The 22,241-nt window shown below is 34.8% G+C and overlaps 1 protein-coding gene across 7 annotated transcripts in view; it reads right to left on the reverse strand.

The window, feature by feature from the left end:
* The window catches only part of PCGF5 (polycomb group ring finger 5), a 140,124-nt gene that overhangs the window by 10,801 nt on the left and 107,082 nt on the right, over positions 1-22,241 (reverse strand). For 5 of the 7 annotated variants that reach the window (XR_012477855.1, XR_012477853.1, XR_012477854.1 and 2 more), the window contains 4 exons: positions 15,403-15,501; positions 14,013-14,102; positions 5,130-5,291; positions 2,204-2,263 (listed from right to left, as the gene is read on the reverse strand). Coding sequence is in view for 2 of the 7 variants with exons in the window: in XM_074233391.1 (XP_074089492.1) it covers positions 2,204-2,263; positions 14,013-14,102; positions 15,403-15,501 (249 nt within the window). In the remaining 5 variants the exon portion in view is untranslated. The remainder of the gene's footprint in view (positions 1-2,203; positions 2,264-5,129; positions 5,292-14,012; positions 14,103-15,402; positions 15,502-22,241) is intronic. The other 2 variants (XM_074233391.1, XM_074233392.1) reach the window with 2 other exon arrangements.

The raw sequence follows: 22,241 nt of genomic DNA on the forward strand, positions 1-22,241 counted from the left end.
TAGATTTCCAAGATACTTTCTATCAGTAAGATTCTTTGGTTTCATTCTTTTGGTTTCACACTACTCAGGACTAGAAAAAAAATGGAGAGGTTCTTAGTAGGCCATTAATTAAATAGTTGGGCTCAAGAGCCCTACTCAATAACTAGAATGGTTGGTCTGAAATAGGAATGAGTGCATTTTTTCTTTGAAGCACAAGATAGGCAGAGTCAGAGAGAGGGACCCCAAAAGCAGAAAATAAGAGATGGGTTAGTTAGAAACTACATACTGCAGAATAGAAACCTCATGATTTGATGACTAGTAAATGACAATGGAAACCACAGTTTCAAGATTTGAAACTATTTTCTTTGAGGATAAAGGAAAGCTGACAATTAAGTCTTTCCCAACATCTTTAAATCTGCTTTGCTGGGGTAAAATTTTATCTGCCAGAGGTAGACTAAATAAGAGATGTCAGAAAAAAGAAAGAATTGTTATTTTCTTTGTTTTCTAAGAAAAATGAACTACACTTTCAAGATTTTGAACGAACTGAGAGATTTGAGTGCTAAGCCAACATTAGTGACCTTTGAAAGATCATGGAGGATAGAAGAGATGCTATACAAGGTTCTTTTTTTTACATCAGAGAAATGTTTGAAAGCTACAGATCAAACAAATTAAAGACCATTCTGTTGGGGTTCAATGAGCATGTCCTTTATTCCTGAACAATTTCAGGATGTTTTATTACAGGAAATTATTAGTGAACATCTAGAAAGGGAAAGCATGATTGCCAAAGAGCCTGTATGGCTTTATCAAGAACAAGCTATATCAAGCTAATTCTATTTCTTTTTTCTTCTTTTGAAGGCTAACTAGATTGACAGATCAAAGAGAAGCTATAGACTTAGACTTAACAGGGCAGTGTCTGACAGGACCTCTAAATGTTTGCAGATAAAAGAGATAAGCTTTTAGGTGATAAATTACAGCTAAGATCTGGAACTCCAAGAATTACTGGGGCCCAAAAGTCCACTAATCAGGAAGCCTCAGACACACAAGATGAAATGCACTAGATAAAAAGCTAGGAAGTTAAGATATCATGATTATTAATAGAGTCTGAATCCAGAAGAACCAACAGACTAGAACAAAGGATAAAATTTAAATAAGATGAAATTCTATGGGGAAAAATGTACAGTTCTATATTTGTTCAAAAAAATCAATTTCCCAAATACAAGATGGAAGAAGCCTGGATAGATACTGAGCTACATTATAAAGATCTGGGTGCTTTAAGGAAGTAATGTGACAATGTAGCTGAAAAAGATAATATAACATTAAGAGAAGCACAGTGCCCCAAACCCAGAGAGCAATAGTCTGGCAGTAGGGACTACATCTGGAGTATCATATTTACTAGGGCACCATGTAACTACTGTGTGCATTAGGAAGGGTAGTGGTAAACTGGAATGTCCAAAAGAGAACGACCAGCCTGGTGAGGGTCATGCCAATAAGACAACTAATTGAAAGAATCACAGATGTTTAGCTTTGATAAGGGATTTTGGGGGACATAGAACTGCATTTAAAGATGTGAAAAGGTGTCATGATGAATAAGGGTTATATTTGTCTTTCTTGGTTCCAGAGTGCCCCACTAGAAACAGTGGGAAGTTGCAAAAAGGCTAAATTATAAGGCTCCTTAATTAAGCTATCTAAAGGGAAGGAATGTTCCAGGGGATATGTCTCACTGGAGGGTTTCCAGTAAAAGCTAAATACCACTGTTTTGAAGGATGTTGTCAAGATTCCCACTCAGACCCAGGGGACTGATTAAATGGCTTTAGAGGCCCCCTTTTTAACCAGGAGTATCTAATTCATGCTTGATATTTTATCTTTTTAATCATCTGTACATGATGCACATGTCAGAAAAATGTGTACAACATAGAAAGATTGCCAAGGTTTTTCCTACTGAAATAGTTCATGTAGGTTGAAGTTAGTTACTAGTAAAATACATTTATTTCATAGGAAAGCATTAAAAATTATTTGCAACTTCATTTTTAAAGCCTCAATTTTGTTGTAATTCTATAGAAATAAGTACAATGATTTGAAATAGCTGCAACCTAAACATTGATTGTATAACCCAGACAACATCAGGATAACAAAGCTACATAAATCTCAGAGTGTGGGTCCTTACAATAGAGATATTCACATGTCCTTAATAGCAATAACATGTACAGTCGTGAGTGCCTCTTACCTGATAAAAAGGGCCATCCTGTGAGCAGACTTGCGAAGCTGAGCAGTTCAGACACCGAAACTGCGGAGGAGATGAACTGATCAGATAAGAGGCATCCACAACTGGACACATATTTACAACTAATCATTTAAAATGTTTTAAGTTCCAACATCAGACAGATACAACTCAGTTTAAGTAGGCACTTTCTATAAGAGGGTATGTTTCCTTGAAAATAAATTTATTCTCCTAATTCAGGGTGATTTTTCAATTTGACCTATGGAGCTGTTCTTAGAAATTTATTAAATATTACTTAAAATTCCTAGGTAAGGAAGAAGCATCCATGGAGCCAGGGGCTCAGTCCTGCCCTGATGCCAACACCTAGCCTGGCTAGGTGAGACCCTGGGGAAGTTACATCACCTCTCTAGGGTCTTGGGTCATTCCCCACAAACAGATGCATAAACACTGCACTGGTGGAAGGAATTTCTTCCCTATGCCAGGGATACCCCAGGCCTGCTCTGTTCATCTTCTAAAATCTCATCCTGCTCATATCCTCTCAAAGAAAAGCCTGCTAGGAAAACTTGACTCCCACATTCCTACTTGTAGCAATTCTTCCTTTCTAAGTTTTGACTTCACCAAGTTTTCCTTTTCATCTACTTTATGAATTTTTGAATGGCTTTAATTGTACAATGTCAATCATGATAGTTCAGAATCTGAGAAGGATAGATGGTCCTTGCTCAGGTATATCAAGAGCTTCATTCATGTCTGTCAATTTTCAAGACTGGGAATGATGCTCTTTGCATGCTTGGATTGACTTCTGGTGTCCGAACACTAGGTTTTAATATCATGGGCTATTTCTTTATTAAATAATCATCCAATAGTAATTTATCCTCTCAAAAATAAAAATAGAACCTCATCATAATTTTCAATGTCTATACAATGCATCCTAATATTTTTATAACCATAAATGGAAATAATTTCAATGGGATTATCAAAACATATAGAATAAGTATTCTGAACCTAACCAAATAATAGTATATATCTGATGGGCATTGTATAGATCTCCAATAAAAAATTTCTCAACAGAACAATCTTTAGGAATAAGCAATTTTTAATCAATCATATCTCATATGTATGTCATTTAAAAAAATAAGCTGGAGAAGGAATAAATAGAAATATGATTATAACACCTTAAATTTATTTTTTTTTAGAGAACTGATTATTCAAAGGACTTTATAGAAACAGATTTTGTAATCAATGATTATCTGGGCATGAATCATGCATATACCTAAAAAAAGCCTTCCATGTGTGGGAATGTCAATCTCATGTATACTTTCCTTTTTTAACTTTTGCTTCCTGGGGAGGTTTTCCTCCCTTAATTATTATTATTTTATTTATGATACAGAGTTATGTTTTTTTATATATGTCTACATCTTCACCCTGGTTAGATGTAGCAGTTAATAGGTTGGATGGGAAGACAGAAGGGAAAGAAGAGAAATTATTTTCTTCAGATGATCATCCAAACCTATCATTTATATTCTCTCTACAAGAGTGATTTATTCAGAGATATGGTTGAATCAAGAAGGCTTCTTTGCTTTTATTGAAAATATCATTGCTTCCTGGTAGAACAAGTAAAACAACCAAAAAGGGTCCAGGCATCAATTGGATGGGATCAAAGAGACACACCATCACCTAAGTGTATATGATGCAGGGAATTTAGGCATTTCTGTTATTATGTGAATAGCTAGTTCCTAGTCATTTTAGGTAGTCAGTTTGATGTAATATTACTTTGATTTGAGTATTCATTTTCTTTCTATTAGAGAGAAAGCACTAATACCACTATAGATGCTAAGAATAATTTATCCACAGCAGCAGTAAGCCCTTATACACTGGGAAATAATGGATTTGAGGAAGATGTGAAGCTTCAGTAAATGAGACAAAATTAACAGGAAAAACTATGGAGAAGAAAGACTGTGATGACTTCAGAGGAGTTTAGAAAGATACTCTGGAGTGGTGTTGTCAAATTAGTAGAAACAGATCCCTGCTGGCTGTATATTGACTTTAAAAACCTCAAATTAACATCTACATCATTTTGTATTTTCATTTATTTTCTTAGATTTTCCCAATCATGTTTTAAGTTTTTATACCTGTGGCTTTAGAGGTCTTTACAACTAGCTATCATCAGGACTGCCTTTTGTGTTAGTTGGCATCTACTAGATCCATATTTCTTATCTGACCTCCTGATTCTATAAAAATACAAGTTTAATTTTTTTCTTTCCCATAATTTCCTCTGGTTGACTGTGGGTTGGTAGCAACACTCTTGAAATTTGCTCATGATTACTTTAAGCTTCAAAATTTTTTTACACGATTATTTATGGTACCCAAAAGAATTTCCAGTGATTTTGCCATCTTTAAGTACTATTCCTATCAAATACTAAATTTGAACAAACTTTTCCCCCTAAAACCAAACCAATAAAACGGCAGAGTGCTTCCTCTAAAAGTCAAAGTATATCCTGTTCAATTTACCTCTATTTTCAGAAGAAAAAGAGTTAACATAGAGTAAAATTGAAATTTTCAAAACCACCCAGTAGAAAGGATTCAAATTCCCATCTTGAGATAGGGATTCCTGGAAAAACAAATGGAGCAACTGCCAATGTCAGAAAGATTTTCCAAATTACAACCTTAGGCAGCAGAAAGAGGTAGGACAGAACAAATTTCCTATTTATATATTCCTCATTCTTTCTATGATTCAGTTCCTACTATGTGATATATGAAATTCACTCACCATATGATGTAAACTGTTATAATTCTGATCATAAGGATAGTCATTTACACAGTTGGATGAAAGAAATTCCTCACTGGCTTGAAGCAGGAAGGCTAAGTTATGGAATTTATATGAAATTTATGGAGTTCTTTCAGCACAGTGGAGGGCTAAATTGATAATACTCACTCCAGACCTCTAAGTCTTCAAACACTGAACACTGTCAACCATTGCATTCTTGGTTGGGTCAGCCAATGGAACATTTCCCTTGTGGATACAAATTGCCATGAGGAACAGGATCTTGACTGCAGAGAATGAAGACCTTTTGGCCCCACTCACTATGGCAGAGCTCTATAATAAAACAAATTTTCTAATGTGGAGAATGAATCACACTGTTAACAAAATCAGATATGGTCCCCAAAGTGGAAGGGTCATTAATGGAAGAAAGCATATGGTAATGTTAAGAAGTCTGACGTTGGAGTCAGAGACCTGGGTTCAAATTCTGTCCTGCTACTTCTAACTATCTTGTATGACCTTAAGATAGTCAATTTGTATGTCTGGGCCTCAATCTAAAAAAATGAAAGGGAGATGACTGCTAGGAATCTCTTTCAGTTCTGAAAAAATCCTATAAATTTTTATTATCTGTGCTTTGCTGTCCTTCCTAAACCTCAAAGCTTTGAGATCCTAGGTAAGTGGCCTGAATGAAACCCTCTAAAATTAGGATTGTATTCAACTGAATGCAGGAGATCTTACCAGTTGAACTGCTTATATCCTTTAGCATCAAGAAGTTAAGAAATATTCACTTTTTCGTAATGAATTAATCTTTATCCTATCAGAGACTCAGAGAAGTTCACTGATGGATATTTTAATGATATGTAATTATTATATATTCTATAATTCCATAGCTCTATAATTGGAGCTCTTTCCTTTCACATTGGTAAGAACAGGATGACTGTTGATTTAAGGGTACAAACTTTGCAAGTTTGTACAAGGCAAATTATTCTTAGAAATTATAACTAAAAGAGAACAGAGTTTAATGTTAATGGGAATAAAGAAAACTTGAGCCAGTTACTCATCCCTAATGAATGATCCACTTAAAGAGCTTCTCAAAATAAACTTAACTAGCACTCACACTTACACAGTATTTTGTGGATTATAAAATTCTTTTGCTTAAAACAACATGTATTATTGATTCACTTTAAAAAAAACTCTTGGGGAGAGAAATCTAGGTACTCAGTATACTAGCATTGGGCAACTGAAAAAGTATTTGACATTTAAGACAGTCAGGAGGCTCTGGGCCCAAATTCACTTATTACATGTGTGACCTTGAGAAAGTTATTTGGGCCCAAATTTCCCTCACTTGTAAAATGAAAGCACTGAAGATCTCTTCTAGCACTAAGTCTAGGATCCTATGAACAACTCAGAATTCAACAACACCAAAAATAATTGTTTGGTGGGTTGACATGAGGATTGATGAGGCAGCAAGTGTAAAAGAAGATACAGGGGAAAAAGAACCAGATTATTAGGCTGTTGCTTTTTTTTGGAGAATGGCTCCAGGAAACAAAGAAGAAGATGGTGGAGATGGGCAAATACTTCTAGGCAAATAACTATGACCATCCTATAATAGCATATATTAATTTCTTCTAAATGCACAGATAAGATAGGTAGAGGTGGAGGAAATTTTACTCAGCATCTAGTCAAGAAAGAGGCATGGAGTTGAGAAAGGATGATGGTTCAGCTGAATTTAAACTTCTTGATGTTAGGGCCCTTTTTGCATTTGTTTCTGCAGCCCTGATGCCTAGTAGTTAATAAATATTACCAAATTCAAAATGAAAGGGCATAGTCAGTAGAAGGTAGCACTCATTTAATGAGAGATAAAGGTGAGTTAGGAAGATAAAAATTGGGTGGAGGCAGTGGAAGGAGTCAGAAAGCCTGAGGATAGATCCTGGCTCTGACAATGGCTAATTAATTGTGACTGTGCACAGATTTCCTCATATCCAAAATAAGGAGGTAGGCCTGGATGAGATGGTGTTTAAAGCATATGGGGGTAGGGAGTTTAAAATCAGTAACAGTGAAATGAGATGCCTGGGATTAAGACTTATTTAGGAAAGGGGTCATGAACAACAGAGCCCTTATTTCTAATTTTGTGAAATTCTGTCTTGTTTCATGTAAAAGTTCTATTTTCATTTGTCAACCTTCCCTTTCCCCACTACATTTCCCCTCTTGTGTTAATAATTCTTAATTTTTTTGAGATTCTTCTTACTTCTTTTACCTTCCAGCCTGCCTCCCCAATACTATCTCCTTTCAAGTAGATCTAGCTCTATAGCAACAGGTTTGAAGTTTTCTGCCTACTTTTCCCACACCTGCTTCTTTCATTCCTTAAAGGAAGAACAGTAGTGTATATTAGTAAAATACATTGAGGTCTGGCCTCTGATCTTTCTCCTGGCTAGCTGGTTCAATTATGTTCCACGTCCAAACAACATACACCAACACCTGGCCAGGTGTGCATGGAAAGCATGGATCAAGGCAAACAATCAATGCTTCAGGAAAAGTAACTGAATGCATGTTCTGCTTTGGTCACTGGCATCATTCTTCAAGTCTATTTCCTGACCTAAATAGATGTGAAGAGCACATCATCTTTTAAAGGCAGGGCATCTTTCATATTTGAACTTTTAGTTTACCAATTTCCTTAACACAGCTGTGGACAAATTATTTTTTCTTTTTCCAAGAGTGATTTCATGGGAATTTTCCAGAGGATTTTTAATCACTAAAGAAGATCTTTAATTATAGCTTTAAGACTTTGGAAATGTCTTCTTTTTCCCTATTTAGGCCACCATTTAAAAACATGTTGCATCTTCCTTTGCGGGTGTTTTGCATCATCCCCAAATTTTCCCCATTCTTTCAACTAGACTCAGACTTATACAACATAGACCTATGACAACTCTAAGATAGAGTTCATTTTACAGATAAGGAAACTAAGGTCTAGGGAGGTGTGTGTCAAGGTCAAAGTTACTGGCAACTTCTCATGAATCTGAACTCTGAAATTCAGTTTCCATATCTGAAAAATAGGGATAATAATATCTGTAATAACTACTCCCCAGGGTATGTTGTGAAGAGTAAATGATTTAATGAATGTAAGGTACTCTGCAAACTTACAAGTGCTGTATAAATAAGCTATTACTTATTTTTAGAGTGGAAAAATAATTTATTGGGGACTAGAGTTTGAGTCCCATTGACCTCTAAGATCTCTTCCAGTTTGGAAAGGCTGCAATTTTGTTTAAAATTAAGTTTCCAAACTATTCCATACAGTGGCACTATAATTTGAACCTAGGATCTTTTTGCTTTGGATGGTTTCCATTTGTGTGGCAACCTTTCCTATTCTTTTATAATGAAAGACACAGTGGAGTGGGCACTGAGAGTACTATGTTTAAACCCTGGCTGGACCTAGCTTAGCCTCAAATATTTTCATCCATAAAATAGGTGAGTTGGGAGAGAGGACTTTCAAGGTATCTTTCTGCTCCAAATCTATGATTTTTAAAATTCTTTCATTAATAAATAAAAGTAATAACTTGAAAATTTTGGGGTAGGGATTTTCTACTTATTCCAATTTCTAGTGAACATAAAATTTTAATTTTATTTGTTCTGATAAAAAAAAACCTTTCTAAAATGAGTTGGACTACTGCAATAGCCTGCTTGTTGGTGTTCCTGCTTTAAATCTCTCCCTACAATAATCCATCTTCCAGTCATCTGCCAAAGTGAATTTTTTCATGTGCAGGTCTGACTATGATACTTCACTCCTTCTCCCCTCACCAAAACATCTAGTATTTCCCCATCATCTCTAGGATGAAATACAAATTCCTGTTTGGCATTCAAAGCCCTTCATAACTTAGATCCCCCATCCCTACACCTCCAGGCTTCTTAAAACTCATATTGATCTGATGACACTTACCTTTCCTTCTCTCAGCTCTGAGTATTTTCAGTAGCTGTACCCCAGGTCTGTGCTTTCCTCCTTGATCTTTGCCTCCTGGCATACTTCAAGAACTAGCTAAAATCCTATCTTCCATAGGAAACCTTTCTCCACCTCTCTTAATACTAGTGCCTTCCCTCTATGGATTATTTCCTACTTAACCATGACTATATGATGTTTGAACTCAGTTGTTTTCAATCAAAATAAAAGCAGTTCATTTTGAAAGCCTTTACATGTGTTAAATATATAATTATGAAGGGCCAAAAGGCCAGGAATTCTCCACAAGATCTAACAATATTTGCTCCGGAGGGCATATATCGAAAAGGCAGACTTCTATAGGGGACAGAGAGCAAGGCTCAGAGCTAGGGGCTCTGGGGTTCAGGTTCTGACACACTGGTGATGTAGCACTAAAAGCAGTTATTTTGACTGTGACTGTCTGAAGTAATTAAGACTGGGCTGCAGAGTAAATTTCTGGTCTGTGTCAGCAGAGGGCGTTTCCTTTCCATGAGTTCCTTGAAACAATGACAGACCCAGACAAAAAATAAAACTAAACTAAAGGTTAATAAGGTTAAATCTCTTAACAAATGGCAGTATTTTAAATATTTGAAGACTATATTCTTCCTTACTTCCTTATTTCTCTTCTCCAGTCTGAACATTATCAACTTCTTTTGAATCTCTTCACCATCCTAGCCATCATTCTCTGGACATGCCATTCCTGAAAATGTAGTGCCCAAACTGAACCCTGTAGTCTGAGATATAATCTGAGCTGTGATGTGCACTGGGAGAGGGACATGAAGTTTGATTTTTAACCTAGTATATCAGTAGTTTCTTGAGAATTTCTGAAGCAATTTGCTTCTTATGTACATACTGTAACCAAGAGAAACTTAATTTGGGTATGAAATCAATCAGTAGGAATGTATTCATGGAACCTTGAGGTTCCCTAGATCACATTAATGAAGATTAGTGAGTGGTGGATTAGCATTTTACTACAAGGATGAAACTGACTTATATAATCTGTGAATCAATTCTGTATATTACAGACTTTCTCTTAGGGCAAAGTACAAAAATTCTCAAGCCCAAAACACTCAGGAAAAAATATCTCCTGATTATCTGGGTAGACTGAGAATGATTATATTTTTTAGGCTTCTTGCAGTGAGTCAGAAGTTAGCTTATTGCTTATAATACTTAAGAACCTATGATTTATGATAAAGTATGAATTACTTTTTTCCATTTCATACCCTACTACTGACCTTTGCATTTTATAAGTTAATTTTGTTATTTTTTTAAAGAAATCAGAAATTAAATGTAAATACCAATGCTAATACAAGGTTAAGAAATTTAGTCTTAAGAAGGTTAAAAATGCAAGTCTTACGTAAAGAGTTACCATAGTAACAGAGTTTTAAAGACAATGCATTAAAACCACAGTTTATGACATTGTTATAATGGAACAAATCTCAAGAAATCAAATTTTGGAAGGGTGGATTTAAAAAATGAAGATGGGGGCAGCTAGGTGGCACAGTAGATAGAACACGGGCCCTGGAGTCGAGAGGACCTGAGTTGAAATCCAACCTCAGACACTTAATAATTACCAAACTGTGTGATCTTAGGCAAGTCACTTTACTCTATTGCCTTGCAAAAACAAAAACAAAACAAAACAAAAAGTCAGAAAGATGTCTGCTCATTTTTATAGGCGAATTTTATGATTTGTACTAGTAATAGTAACCTAATAAATAAAACACTGGTTCATGAAAAGTAGGAAAAAAATCTTGAATTGGCCATCAGGAAATGTAGGTTCTGCATAATCTCAGTTTCTGCCACTAACTAGCAATGGAAGCTACTTCCCTTTCTAGATGTTGATTTCCCTTCTTTGAAAAATTAAGAGGTTTGGACCAGAGCATTAAAAAGAAATTTCATTTGTCTTTGTATTCAAATCTATCTATCAATAAAATAGTTTGCAAGCCACTTGGTTAGCCTCTCATACTACACTAGACAGACAGGAAATCCACCTTTTGTGCTCATGTTCTACTCAGACAATTTATTATTTGGATTGAATCGAAGGAAAAAAGTTTATATTAAAAAATTAAGGGGAAGCTAGATGGCACAGTGGATAGTGCACTGGCCCTGGAGTCAGGAGTACCTGAGTTCAAATCCAGCCTCAGACACTTAATAATTACCTAGCTGTGTGGCCTTGGGCAAGCCACTTAACCCCATTGCCTTGCAAAAACTAAAAAAAAAAAAAAAAAAATTAAAAGTGCATCAAAAATCCCCATTGCATCTCTTTGTAGGAATCAGACAGAATGGAGAATGAATTAGGTAGCAGTATATAAAGCAGGGGAGAGCTCAGCACTTGATTGAACATCAAAGCTCTACAACCTTTTATTGGCTTCCAAATCTGTGGAGAGTCCCTCACCATGAAGGAATGAGATGGGTTTCTGGGGGAAGCTTGTGATCTCAAGTTAGATTGTTTGCAATAGATCCTGTTAGTGTCTTTTAAGATAAAAAATACTATCTTTTAAAATAATAAAAACAGTCACAACTAACAGTTATCTACTGTTTACTCTAGGCCAGGTACTGTGTCAGGTGCTTGAAAATTATTATTTCATTTGATTGCCTCAACAATATGAGGTATGATTTCTATTCCTACATAACATTTGAGGAAACTGAGGCACATGGAGTTTAAGTGACTTCCCCAGGTTCACACAGATAGTAAGAACCTAAAGCAGGGTTTCAACTCAGGTTTTCCTGATTCCCAAACCAGCTCACTATCCACTGCATTATGACCCTAAATTGGAATTTTTGCCTTAATGACTTGTGAAAAATACTTTAAAGGAAATAAGCATGCCCAAATACCTAAGAATTTTATTAGAAAGTTTTTAAGAAAACTCATGAGCTTATTTTAATAATCTGCTATAAAACTGAATGAATTTAATTGAAAGTGAAAATATTGTAAAGGTCTACAATCTGGCATCCCATTAATGGAAAAATTTTATTTATCATAGTACATCCCACATTTCACATACACAAGAGTGTAAGCTTCTCACAATGATCCCGAGGCTCTACTGTTAAGGTACTGATGAATCTTCTGAATTATCAAAGATGAATGTGAATTGTGCAATTTTAACATTAATTTACTTTTTGACTTAATTTCATTGCTAGAGGAAGCTCCTGAGAAAGAATTTCTCCTGACTGATGCAGACTGGAAAGGTCAATATGAGTCAGGCACGGAAACTGAATCAAGGTCTTCCTACCCTGAAGCTGCACTGAGCAGGTTGCTTCTCAAATTTATTTTCTAATTCTTTGAGAAACTAATTGTTTGGGGGGGGGGGCAGTTAAGTGGCACAGTGGATAGAGCACTGGCCCTGGAGTCAGGAGGACCTGAGTTAAAATTTGAACTAGACACTTAATTAATTGCCTAGTTGTATGACCTTGGACAATTCACTTAGCCCCATTGCCTTAATTAATAAAAAAATTTTTTAAAGAAAACTAATTGTTTAAAATAAAATTGTAAATGCCCCTATTAATCAAACTATTCCACTCCATAATCACTCTAACTGTTCACTTTTATTGTACAATATACTGTTATTGCCATATACTATAACCTGCAATCATTTTAAAATTAATTGAGCCCGTATTGCAATAATCTTTGTTCAAATAACACTCCAAAGCTTTGTAAATTGTTGCAAATGCATCAATTAAGACTAACAAGTTAGGTATTACAATATTATTACTTCTACAAAATGGGAAACATATTGAAATATGAAAAAAATCTCCTGGTCCTTCAAAGTGTGATCAAAGATGGTCATGAATGCTTTTCAAGAGCTCATCTCCAAAAGAAAGGGCAGCAAATTAATTTCTTGTAATCTAACTTCAGTTTTGTCCTAACTTACATAAGAGTTAACAGGAAGTGAGTTACTTGGATCCTGAATTCTAGTTATTTCTAAATCTACATGTGCAACACAATCTTTTACAAATACAGTTTCAAAATCTATTACACGATAAAATGTTTATGTTTGTAACTCATTTGTAAATCTATATCTCCTAATAATTTTATTTTTTTTTAAGGCTACCTGATAGGTGCACATTCTCTTAAAGTCTGGAAATAACTCTGGAAATTATCTTAAAAGTTTGGGAAAGATACTTTAAAATCTTCCTCCCCCTTCCATTTTCTACACATGATTTTCCCATATCAATGGCAGTTCTGGCAAATGAAGTTACAAATTTACTCCCTTCTGACCTAATTTTTTACTTTCTACTAGGCTGATTTGCATAGCATTTATACAATTTACATACTTCCCTAAATAATGAAAAAAGTTCTGCTTTGCTATGCTTCTGTTGCCTACCCTTAGCTAAAAACAGATTGTTACCTCTAAAGTTAGACTAATAGATGAGACAGAAGATGCTGCTGCCAGGCTTACTGGTCAAATATCATCCTTAGTTAATTACACAACCATTTGCAATCTAAACATCTAAACCAAGGCAGAAACTTCAAGTTTTTCCCCTATTAATTTGCTATAGTATACATTTTTAAAAATATTAAGTTAATCTTCCTAGAACATTTTCAATCTTACCTTTGACAGTATCACTTTTTACTCTGCATACTGATTTCAGCTCTTTGAGGTTGGGATTGTTATTTTTCACCTTTTTACACCTAGCATCAAACATCAGGGACACCATGGTAGATGTTTAATGAATGTCTCAATGAGAGAAAAGCCATTTTGTTTTGTTTTCAGGTTATTATTGAGTTTTGAATGTATATGACACAGCTAAGGCCATCCCCTTTGATTGCACACAAAATCCTATCCTACTAGCTAGCTCCTTACCCTTAACTCACCTGGTACCAATGTTTTCATGCCTTGACCATATATGCAAAGTAATTAATTTTGTCCTTGAATTAATTCTGCAACACCTGAATATAAAAGTCCTAGATACCTTCTCCAAATCAGCCTCTTTTCTCAGTAGAAATGTAACAAGAAATACTGGTGAACTCATAATTCTTTTATATTCTCCTAACCCAATACAAACCCTGCGTAAAATCTTAGTTGTATGAATTATACATCATGAAATGTGGAGATAACAAACATGAATATGAACAAAAAGCTAGTTACATTTTCGCCTCTTAGTCGCCATCTTGTCATGTAGATAAATTCCATAGTGTGGTCCTTTCCCATAATTTCACCATTGCATAGTACATCCAGCTTAAAAAAAAATAAAAAGTAACAAAATATCTTTAATAATGACTCCCCATTTTCAGATAAATATAAATAATTAGAGGGAAAATCTAAAACTTGGAAATATTCAATAAACACACTCAAGTCTATAATTTCAAATGATATTATTATTTTAGGTATATAGAAGTTATGTCAAGTTACTGTATAGTATGTTTATCTGGCCCTTTTATATCTGGATCTTAAGATTATTCACAATATTTGACCTTACAACTTGCCATTACAATTTCCTTCTATCATGGAATCTTAGAGCTATCTCTAGCATCTTTTTGTGATTAATATTTAATTAGCACAAACAGATATCTTAGTTAATTTCTGCTTAGGTCACCTTAGGTCCCTAAGCATTGATAGGACATTTATTTTTCACAATTTTTAATTTGAAAAAAAAAAGCATACAGAAATCTAATGCTTTGTAGAATTTTATCAATTTCTGGTAAATTTCTAGAGTTATCCCTTCAGTGTCCTTATTTATTATATAAAAGGGATATACTATATGATACAAAGATATTTTCTAGCTTTATCTATTATTCTAGTGACATCAGGGCTAAAACTATTTTCAACCCAAGTCCCTTCTACTCAATTCACAGCAAGGCTGGTCAGTGAGAGGGTCCATTGGATCAGGTTAGAAGTAAAAGGATAAAGGAAGAAGAGGTAGCATCCTGTCCTGCTATTACCATGAGGGCTAAGAATCATTTGGGGTTTCACTTCTCTCTGGCCTCCCACCCCAGGACAGATTTGAAGCACTTAAGGCAAAGGGAAAGAAAAACACACAATCCACTGTTGCTTTTAATTCCCCCTCTGTATCACTCTTTCCAAATCATCCCTTTTTCTTTTCCCACTAAAGCATTTGACTGAAATCCTCACATTATTTCCTTTTCACTACTTCTTAACCTTACCCTTTAGCTTATTCTCCCTACCTGCTTCCCAAGGCTTCCATCCTTCCTCCTCAATCACTACTATTCCTTTGAGGAGGAAAAAACATAGCTCTGCTTAAGGAGTATCCTTATACTGTAAGGATCAGGAACCGGAGACTGAGATTGTATGAAAATTCAAGTTCCATTGTGACTATACTAGGAAACACTGAACTAGGAAATTAACAGAATTCAGTATTTTCTAAAATTATCCCATTCAACTATGAAAGAAACAGAAAAATATTAAAATACAGAAAAATTAAAATATATCAAATTTTCTCTTTAACTATAATTTTACTTCAAATCAGATTAATGATGTACACAAAATGTCAGAAGGAAGATATGACTTTTCAACTTACCTCATAAGAACTTGGAAGCTTTAGCTTTAAACTTAGAAATTTTTTAATGGTTCCCACAGTCACACGTGTAGAACATCGGATAAATTTCTTCATTAAACCCTAATATAAATAAATTAGGTAATCAGTCAAAATACATTATCCTACTGTTGTTGTTAAAGTAATTATGCTGCTTAGAGGAAGACTAATTCCACATTCATTGATAGCCATTTAAGAATTTGAACTTTTTTTTTGAGATAGCTCTTCAATACTTGGAAGTAAGCTGCTTCCCTTCAGTTTATATTTCACAATGCTATTTCTCAAGAGTACACTTTTTCTGTTAGGAAAATAATTACAAATGGACAGGGAAACTGAATACTCAGACCCCCCCCCCCCATGAAGTCACTTTATATTTGAGGGAAGACAACTAAAAAGAAAGTTCCCAAGAGACTATCAAAAATAAAATAAGGCAAATCTATTATTCCACAAGATTCAAGAACATCCTTGGGAGAAGATTATCTCATTTATCCTTGTAATACAGTTTGATACCAAAATAAGAAAGAACTTCCAGCATCTCATAGTGTCTGTGAATAAATTATTGTGAAGTTACAACAACCAATCAACCCGCTACCTTTTCTCTTATAGGCAGATTATTATTATTATTATTATTAATCTAGAAGTTAATGACAAGAATTGGTACTTATATATGAAACACACTATGAAATGAATGATAAAAGATTTTATTTTACTTAATTTAAACTGGTCCACTCTTATCCTTGGGCTAATTGAGGGCCCTCAATGTCTATGGGCAAGCCATCCTAATGCCAAAATTGTGACATTAGTAGAATATGAAAACTTAACAGGAATTAGGTGCCATCAAAACAATAAATCTGGGTCTACAGGAGCAAGCCAAAATATTCTCATTTCTTCTGTCCACTGAAGTTCTCCCTCACAGAAGCATGGAGTAACGCTCAAGTGAAATGCTAAAAGACCCTTTTCTGGCAGGGCTTAACAAGCTATGTCATGGACTGAGTGATCGGTTATGTCTCTGTCATCTGAAGACCAGACTAACTAGTTTCAGAAAGGCTGTTAAATAGGTAGGTGATCATCAGATGGTTAAGTTTTCCCCACATAAAACTCATTAAGACTGTCTACAAAGGCATGGAAGGTGGGTGATCTATATTGATGGAAAAAATATTTTTCCATAAATCACAAAGTTTACACATATACTCATTTTAGCTTCAAGAGCAAAAAGCATTCCCTACACATGGCATCCTAAAAAGCTGAAGAGGAATTAACTTAGAGGATCAGTTTTGCCAATTTTTCAATGGATAATTACTCAAAGATAGCAATCAACAAGCATTTACTAATCAATTACTATAAATACAATCTCTTGGGATGTATTTGTATTTAGCTCTCCTAAAATAAAGTGTTAAGGGGTTGCACTTGTTTTCAAAGAAGGAGATCAAATCTTGACTTTACAGAGATGTTCACACAGATATGAAGTCATAGAGATGGGAATTTGAATGCATGTTCTTTGACTCTAGAGAGTCAGAGTTAATGGGGGGGGGGGGGGGAGATACAATTATCTACCTTCTCTTTTGTAAGTCCCAGACCCAATATGTCCCTGAGTCCAAGTTAACTGAGATTCCAGGCCAAGTCTAAATCTAGGGACCCAATTCTTACTCCATCAAAGAACTCTGGTCCTGTATCTAGTTTGAGTTATAACCTTTGCCTTTCTCCATGCTACTTCTAGTCTGCCTCCAAACAGCAGGTCCAAGCCCAAATTCCTGGCTCCACCTACATCACTGATCTAACTCATGGCCACAGGCCACATTCAGCATTTCAGCTTCACTCAGGGCTTCTTTAAAGGTTAGGCTGAACATCTGTGTGGGCAAGGCCAGGGCCCAGAAAATAACCTATAACCCTATAGGAGTGACATCATATGCAAACAGAATTGAATGTCAGCTTATATAGTGACTTAGAAAAAACACAAATTAACATTAACTATATTTTCTGTATTTATCTTGTTAAAATTTCCCAATTATTGTTTAATCTAGTTTCTCCTCCCCCACTTATAAGTTTTGCTAGCTGGCCAGTGAGTCTTTGCCCTCTGGCATTCATTGCCAGCTCTTGTCCCAAGTTTCTGAGGTAAAGTTATATACCCCTTAAACTGAATGAGTCCCCCCCCCCCAGTAGCCTCTTAAGGAGAGGAAAAGTTTTCTTAGTCTGGTCCCCAGTCACAGTGCTGTTAATGGTACAGGTAACCTGCTAATACTTCAGAGCATTAACTTAACATTCCCCTAAATACCCTGAAGTCCAAACCCTGCACACAAAAGTAAATTTTACAGAGAAGGAGGAAGAGCCAACAATTTTAGGACTATTAACAGTATTTATCTAGAATAAAAGAGAAGCAGATTGATGATAAATAAGAAAAAATAAGCAAGCAAAGAAGCCAAAAAAACTATCATGGAAATTCTTGAATTAAAAATTTCTACAATATATCCTTCCAAAATTAGTATACAAAAGTTGCAAGAATCTCTAAAATGGCTGAGAACAGCAGAATTTAGAGAAACAAAGGTAGAATATAGTGCTGAAAATAGACTTCACCAAGAAATTAGAAGGACAAACAGAAGATTAGGCCATTTAAAACGTATAACAACAAAATCTTCAAAACTGTGGAAGGACAGGGTGGCTAGGTGGCGCAGTGGATAAAGCACCAGCCCTGGAGTCAGGAGTACCTGGGTTCAAATCCAGTCTCAGACACTTAATAATTACCTAGCTGTGTGGTCTTGGGCAAGCCACCTTAACCCCATTTGCCTTGCAAACCCCCCCCCCCAAAAAAAAAAACCACTGTGAAAGGAAGGAAAAAATGACAAATTTAGAATACAAAAGAAAAAATTGAAAATTTTTTTTAAAAAGATGGAGAAAACACACGAAGATCCTATGAATCAAGGTAACTGAGATGAAAGAATGTCAACATAAAAATTTTTTGTATTTTGGAGGAATAGAGTGAAATAAAAGGCTCAAACATAATGCTCTAATGAATAATTCAGGAAAATTGCCCAATATTCACTTCTTTTAAAAATCATGTAACTGAGATCATGGTCTAGACATTTTTCCTTATTCTTATTGCTTTTCAAACCTCTCCAAAATAAGAATTATGTAAAAAATAAAAATCCATTTCTGCTGTCTACATAGCAAAGACATTATTAATCTTAATGAGGTGACAACTTGTTGAACTTATATCAGAGTGGTTTACTAATCAATCTCTCAAGGGCTTACAAACACTGTCTGAACTGTCTAGCTGTCTGAACTCTGCACTACAGAATGTTTTGCCTAAATTGTAGTCTGGTAACACAAATATCCATCCAGAGAAAGTGACAATCAGAGGAACCTGCAAGATGGGAGATTCAAAAAAGATTATTATCTAAATAGAGATCAATTCTATTCCCACAGAAGTTTCTTGGAGTGGACGTGGAAGTCAGTGAAAAGTGAATTTCTCAGCATGGGAGAAGGCAACCACCATCAAAGGGGAAAGAGTGAGAAAGTGAGCAAGCAGTATGGGAATAAATGGGGGAAAAAACCCCAAAGAGTAAGAGTTCCTGTTAATTCTCAAAAGACCATGAAACCATAGCAGGATGTTTCTAAATAGTATAAGAGGAAAACAAAAAAAATCACCAAAGCAGAACTGACTATTCAATAGAAATAATTAGCAGATAAACTGAAATTCACAATTGTAACTCTCACCAAAGAAACAGAAGAGAGAATACATGATTAGAAGTTTAAGTACACTATTAGGGAAAAATATTAAATAAAAAAAAGAAATACAGGTATAGAGATATGACAATCTGAAGAAAGCAAAATGCAATTTCATTAAAAGAAAATATGATTTCTATAAAAGTATAACATTGAAATTGAACTAGGATGCATTGAGCAACTCAAGGATTAAAGGTCTAAAAGAACATTACAAGTCAAAAAATATGATCACCATAAATGCAAGAAATAAAGAAAACCAGACCTTCTGAACATAAAAAAACAAAAGCTAACAGAAAAAATCCACAGATTGACTTCTGGGGAAAAAAAATCCTATGCTGCAAACTCCAAAATATATATGGTTAAATTTATTAAACATCAATTTTTTTAAGTGATTAAGAAACAGACTTTCAAATATTAAGGATATTCAAAACATTATTTTATATCCATCAGAAACTGAAGAAGGGAATGGAATAATGTGTTCTTAAGAGCAAAGAAACTGAAGATGCAACTCATGGATACTCTACAAAACTGCTTAACCATCCATAAAAAATGACAGACATTCAAAAATAATTTTCCAGGGGTGGCAAGGTGGTGCAATGGATAGAGCACTGGCCCTGGGAGGTAGGAGGACCTGAGTTCAAATCCGACCTCAAACACTTAATAATTACCTAGCTATGCGGCCAGGGGAAAGTCACTTAACCCCATTGCCTTGCAAAAAAACAAAAACAAAAAAAAATAATTTGACAAATGCTTCTTATGTGTCCAGTATCAGACTAATAGAAAAAGAAGGGAAAGCATAGATCAAAATGACTGCTCCTCTTTATTCTGCTTTGCCGGTTTATCCATCCCCCCACCTGGCATGATTTGGTATCCAAGATTCTGCCTTAGCTGCCTTCTCTCTCTAAATTCTTCCCTGTTAATCAAATTAGTTCAATTATGGTCTTTACAAAATTGATTCCAAAATCTTTGTTGGCACTGCCTTCAACAGACCTCCATATAGCTGCCCCCACCATCATCTCAAACTAAACATTTTAAATGGAATTTATCTTCCCCCAAGACTGCCTTTTTCAAACTTCCCTGTCTCTGTTGAAGCTAACACCTCCCCAGGTTAAAAAGCTCTAAATGATCTTTGTCTTTTTCCTTTCCTTCACATCCTATATCCAGTTGTTAAGTTTTGGTAGTTCCAAAACTTTTGCATCTATTACACAAATATCATATCTCTCTATTCATATAGTTTATTTTCCTATACATCCTCAACTCTGATTTGGACTTCTAACAGTCTCTTAATTAGTCTTCTTGCTTCCAGACTCTAATCTCTCAAATCTATTCCACTATAAAAATGCCAAAAATAATCTTCCTAAGCATAAAAATAATGTAATGTCCTTTCTCTATCCAAAAATTTTCAGTGGCTTTCTATATAAATTATTAAGCTTGACAATTAAAGATTTCCATAGTTTAATCTGGCTTCCTAGACTTTTACCATTTCATGTTTTTTATGTTTGAATTCAATTGGATTTAAAAATTATTCTAGAATAATTTAGTTTATTTTTCTAGAAGGGCTCAGTTCAAGTATACTTTCTTCACAAAATCTTTTCTGATTCCTCAAGAATTAGTACACCATTTACTCATCTGTGTACATGCTGAATCCTACTAGTGAAATGGAAACTCCCAGAGCAAGAATATGCTCTACACATAATAGGTTTTTAATAAATATTTTAAAAACTGAACTGTTACTATGGGTTTGGTTTTTACTTCCAGAATAGGAAACAGTTGCTGAGACAGAAACAACTGAAAACTTGAGGATGAAGAAACCTAATCCATCTTAAAATGTCAAAGAGGGAAATGGAAGCAAGACATAACTTAGAGAAGAGATTTGGAGAGAACAGAGTTCAAAGGAATCAGAAAAAAGAAAAGGGTCTAAATTCCAATGCCTAAAATTCTTCTAAGGCAGTCAGTCCTGAATGAAATTCTTTAATCACAAAGAGAAACAGTTTTAATAAGGAAAAGAGAATGTTGTATAAATGAGAATGCTCATCAATCAATTAAAATTTTTAGCACACATGTATAAGATGGAAATAATTATGACCAATGGAGAAAGCAAAAACATGCAATGGCTCTACTAGAAAAGTGATGGGAATTCTCAATCTCAGAATAAGCTGAAGCTGGAAAGCATCACTAAAGACATCAAAAGGGTTTTTAACTATAAGAGGAAAAGTACGATCAAAGAACCAAGAGCACTATTGTTCAGGGTGAATGGGAATGTAATAATGGAGTACCTAACTGACCTGAACTAGAGTTCTAAAAACTAAATGTGAATTCTTAACCCTGAGAGCACTAATCTGATTTCTTTCTTGATTATCCTCTTCCACAGTTAAGTGTTTTAAGGACTTTTTCTCTTGAACATTCATCATAGATCATAGGACATACTGATCTTTAGTGTTTCCAATACTTAAGTAAAATTTTAAGTAAAATTCACTACAAACTATTTCTAGATAACTTCCAATAGCTTTTTTCTGTATGAAAAATTTTGATACTTCAAATTTACATTGCACAAAACCTTAATTGTTCTCTGTTTTATATGTTTTGTCTCTCCAACTAAATCAAATGTTTCCTGAAGGCAAGGACATTGTCCTAAATTCACTCGTACCACAGGAATAAAGAAGTACCCAATTAATATTATTACTGCATACAGTTCTGGGCAGATAGAAAAAAAGCAAAAAAGAAATAGCTGAGAGCAATCAAAATAATATATATTATGAAGGAAGCAGAGTTTCATGGACTAAGGCATGGTCAATTTTTATGTCCATCAGTTTGAATGGTTTACAATTTCAATCTCAAGAACCTAAAGAGAACAATGGCATATTTATACATTGCTTTAGAGTTTTCAAAGTAGTAGTCTGTGAATATTTAATCCTTAGAGTGGTATGTTAATAGTTTTTTTTTTAACAGGAGACAATATACATATTAATGATCTGGGAAATGCTTGCAATTTTAAATAAAAATTTTCAAAGAAGATGGAAACCTAGTAATCAGTTGAAGTAAAACTAAGGGAGGAAGTGTCACAAAAGCATGATGGAAAAGGCTTCTTGTTCTACTGAGTTAAA

The sequence above is a fragment of the Macrotis lagotis genome, chromosome 4 (assembly GCF_037893015.1).
Source record: "Macrotis lagotis isolate mMagLag1 chromosome 4, bilby.v1.9.chrom.fasta, whole genome shotgun sequence".
NCBI classification, from domain to species: Eukaryota; Metazoa; Chordata; class Mammalia; order Peramelemorphia; family Peramelidae; genus Macrotis; species Macrotis lagotis.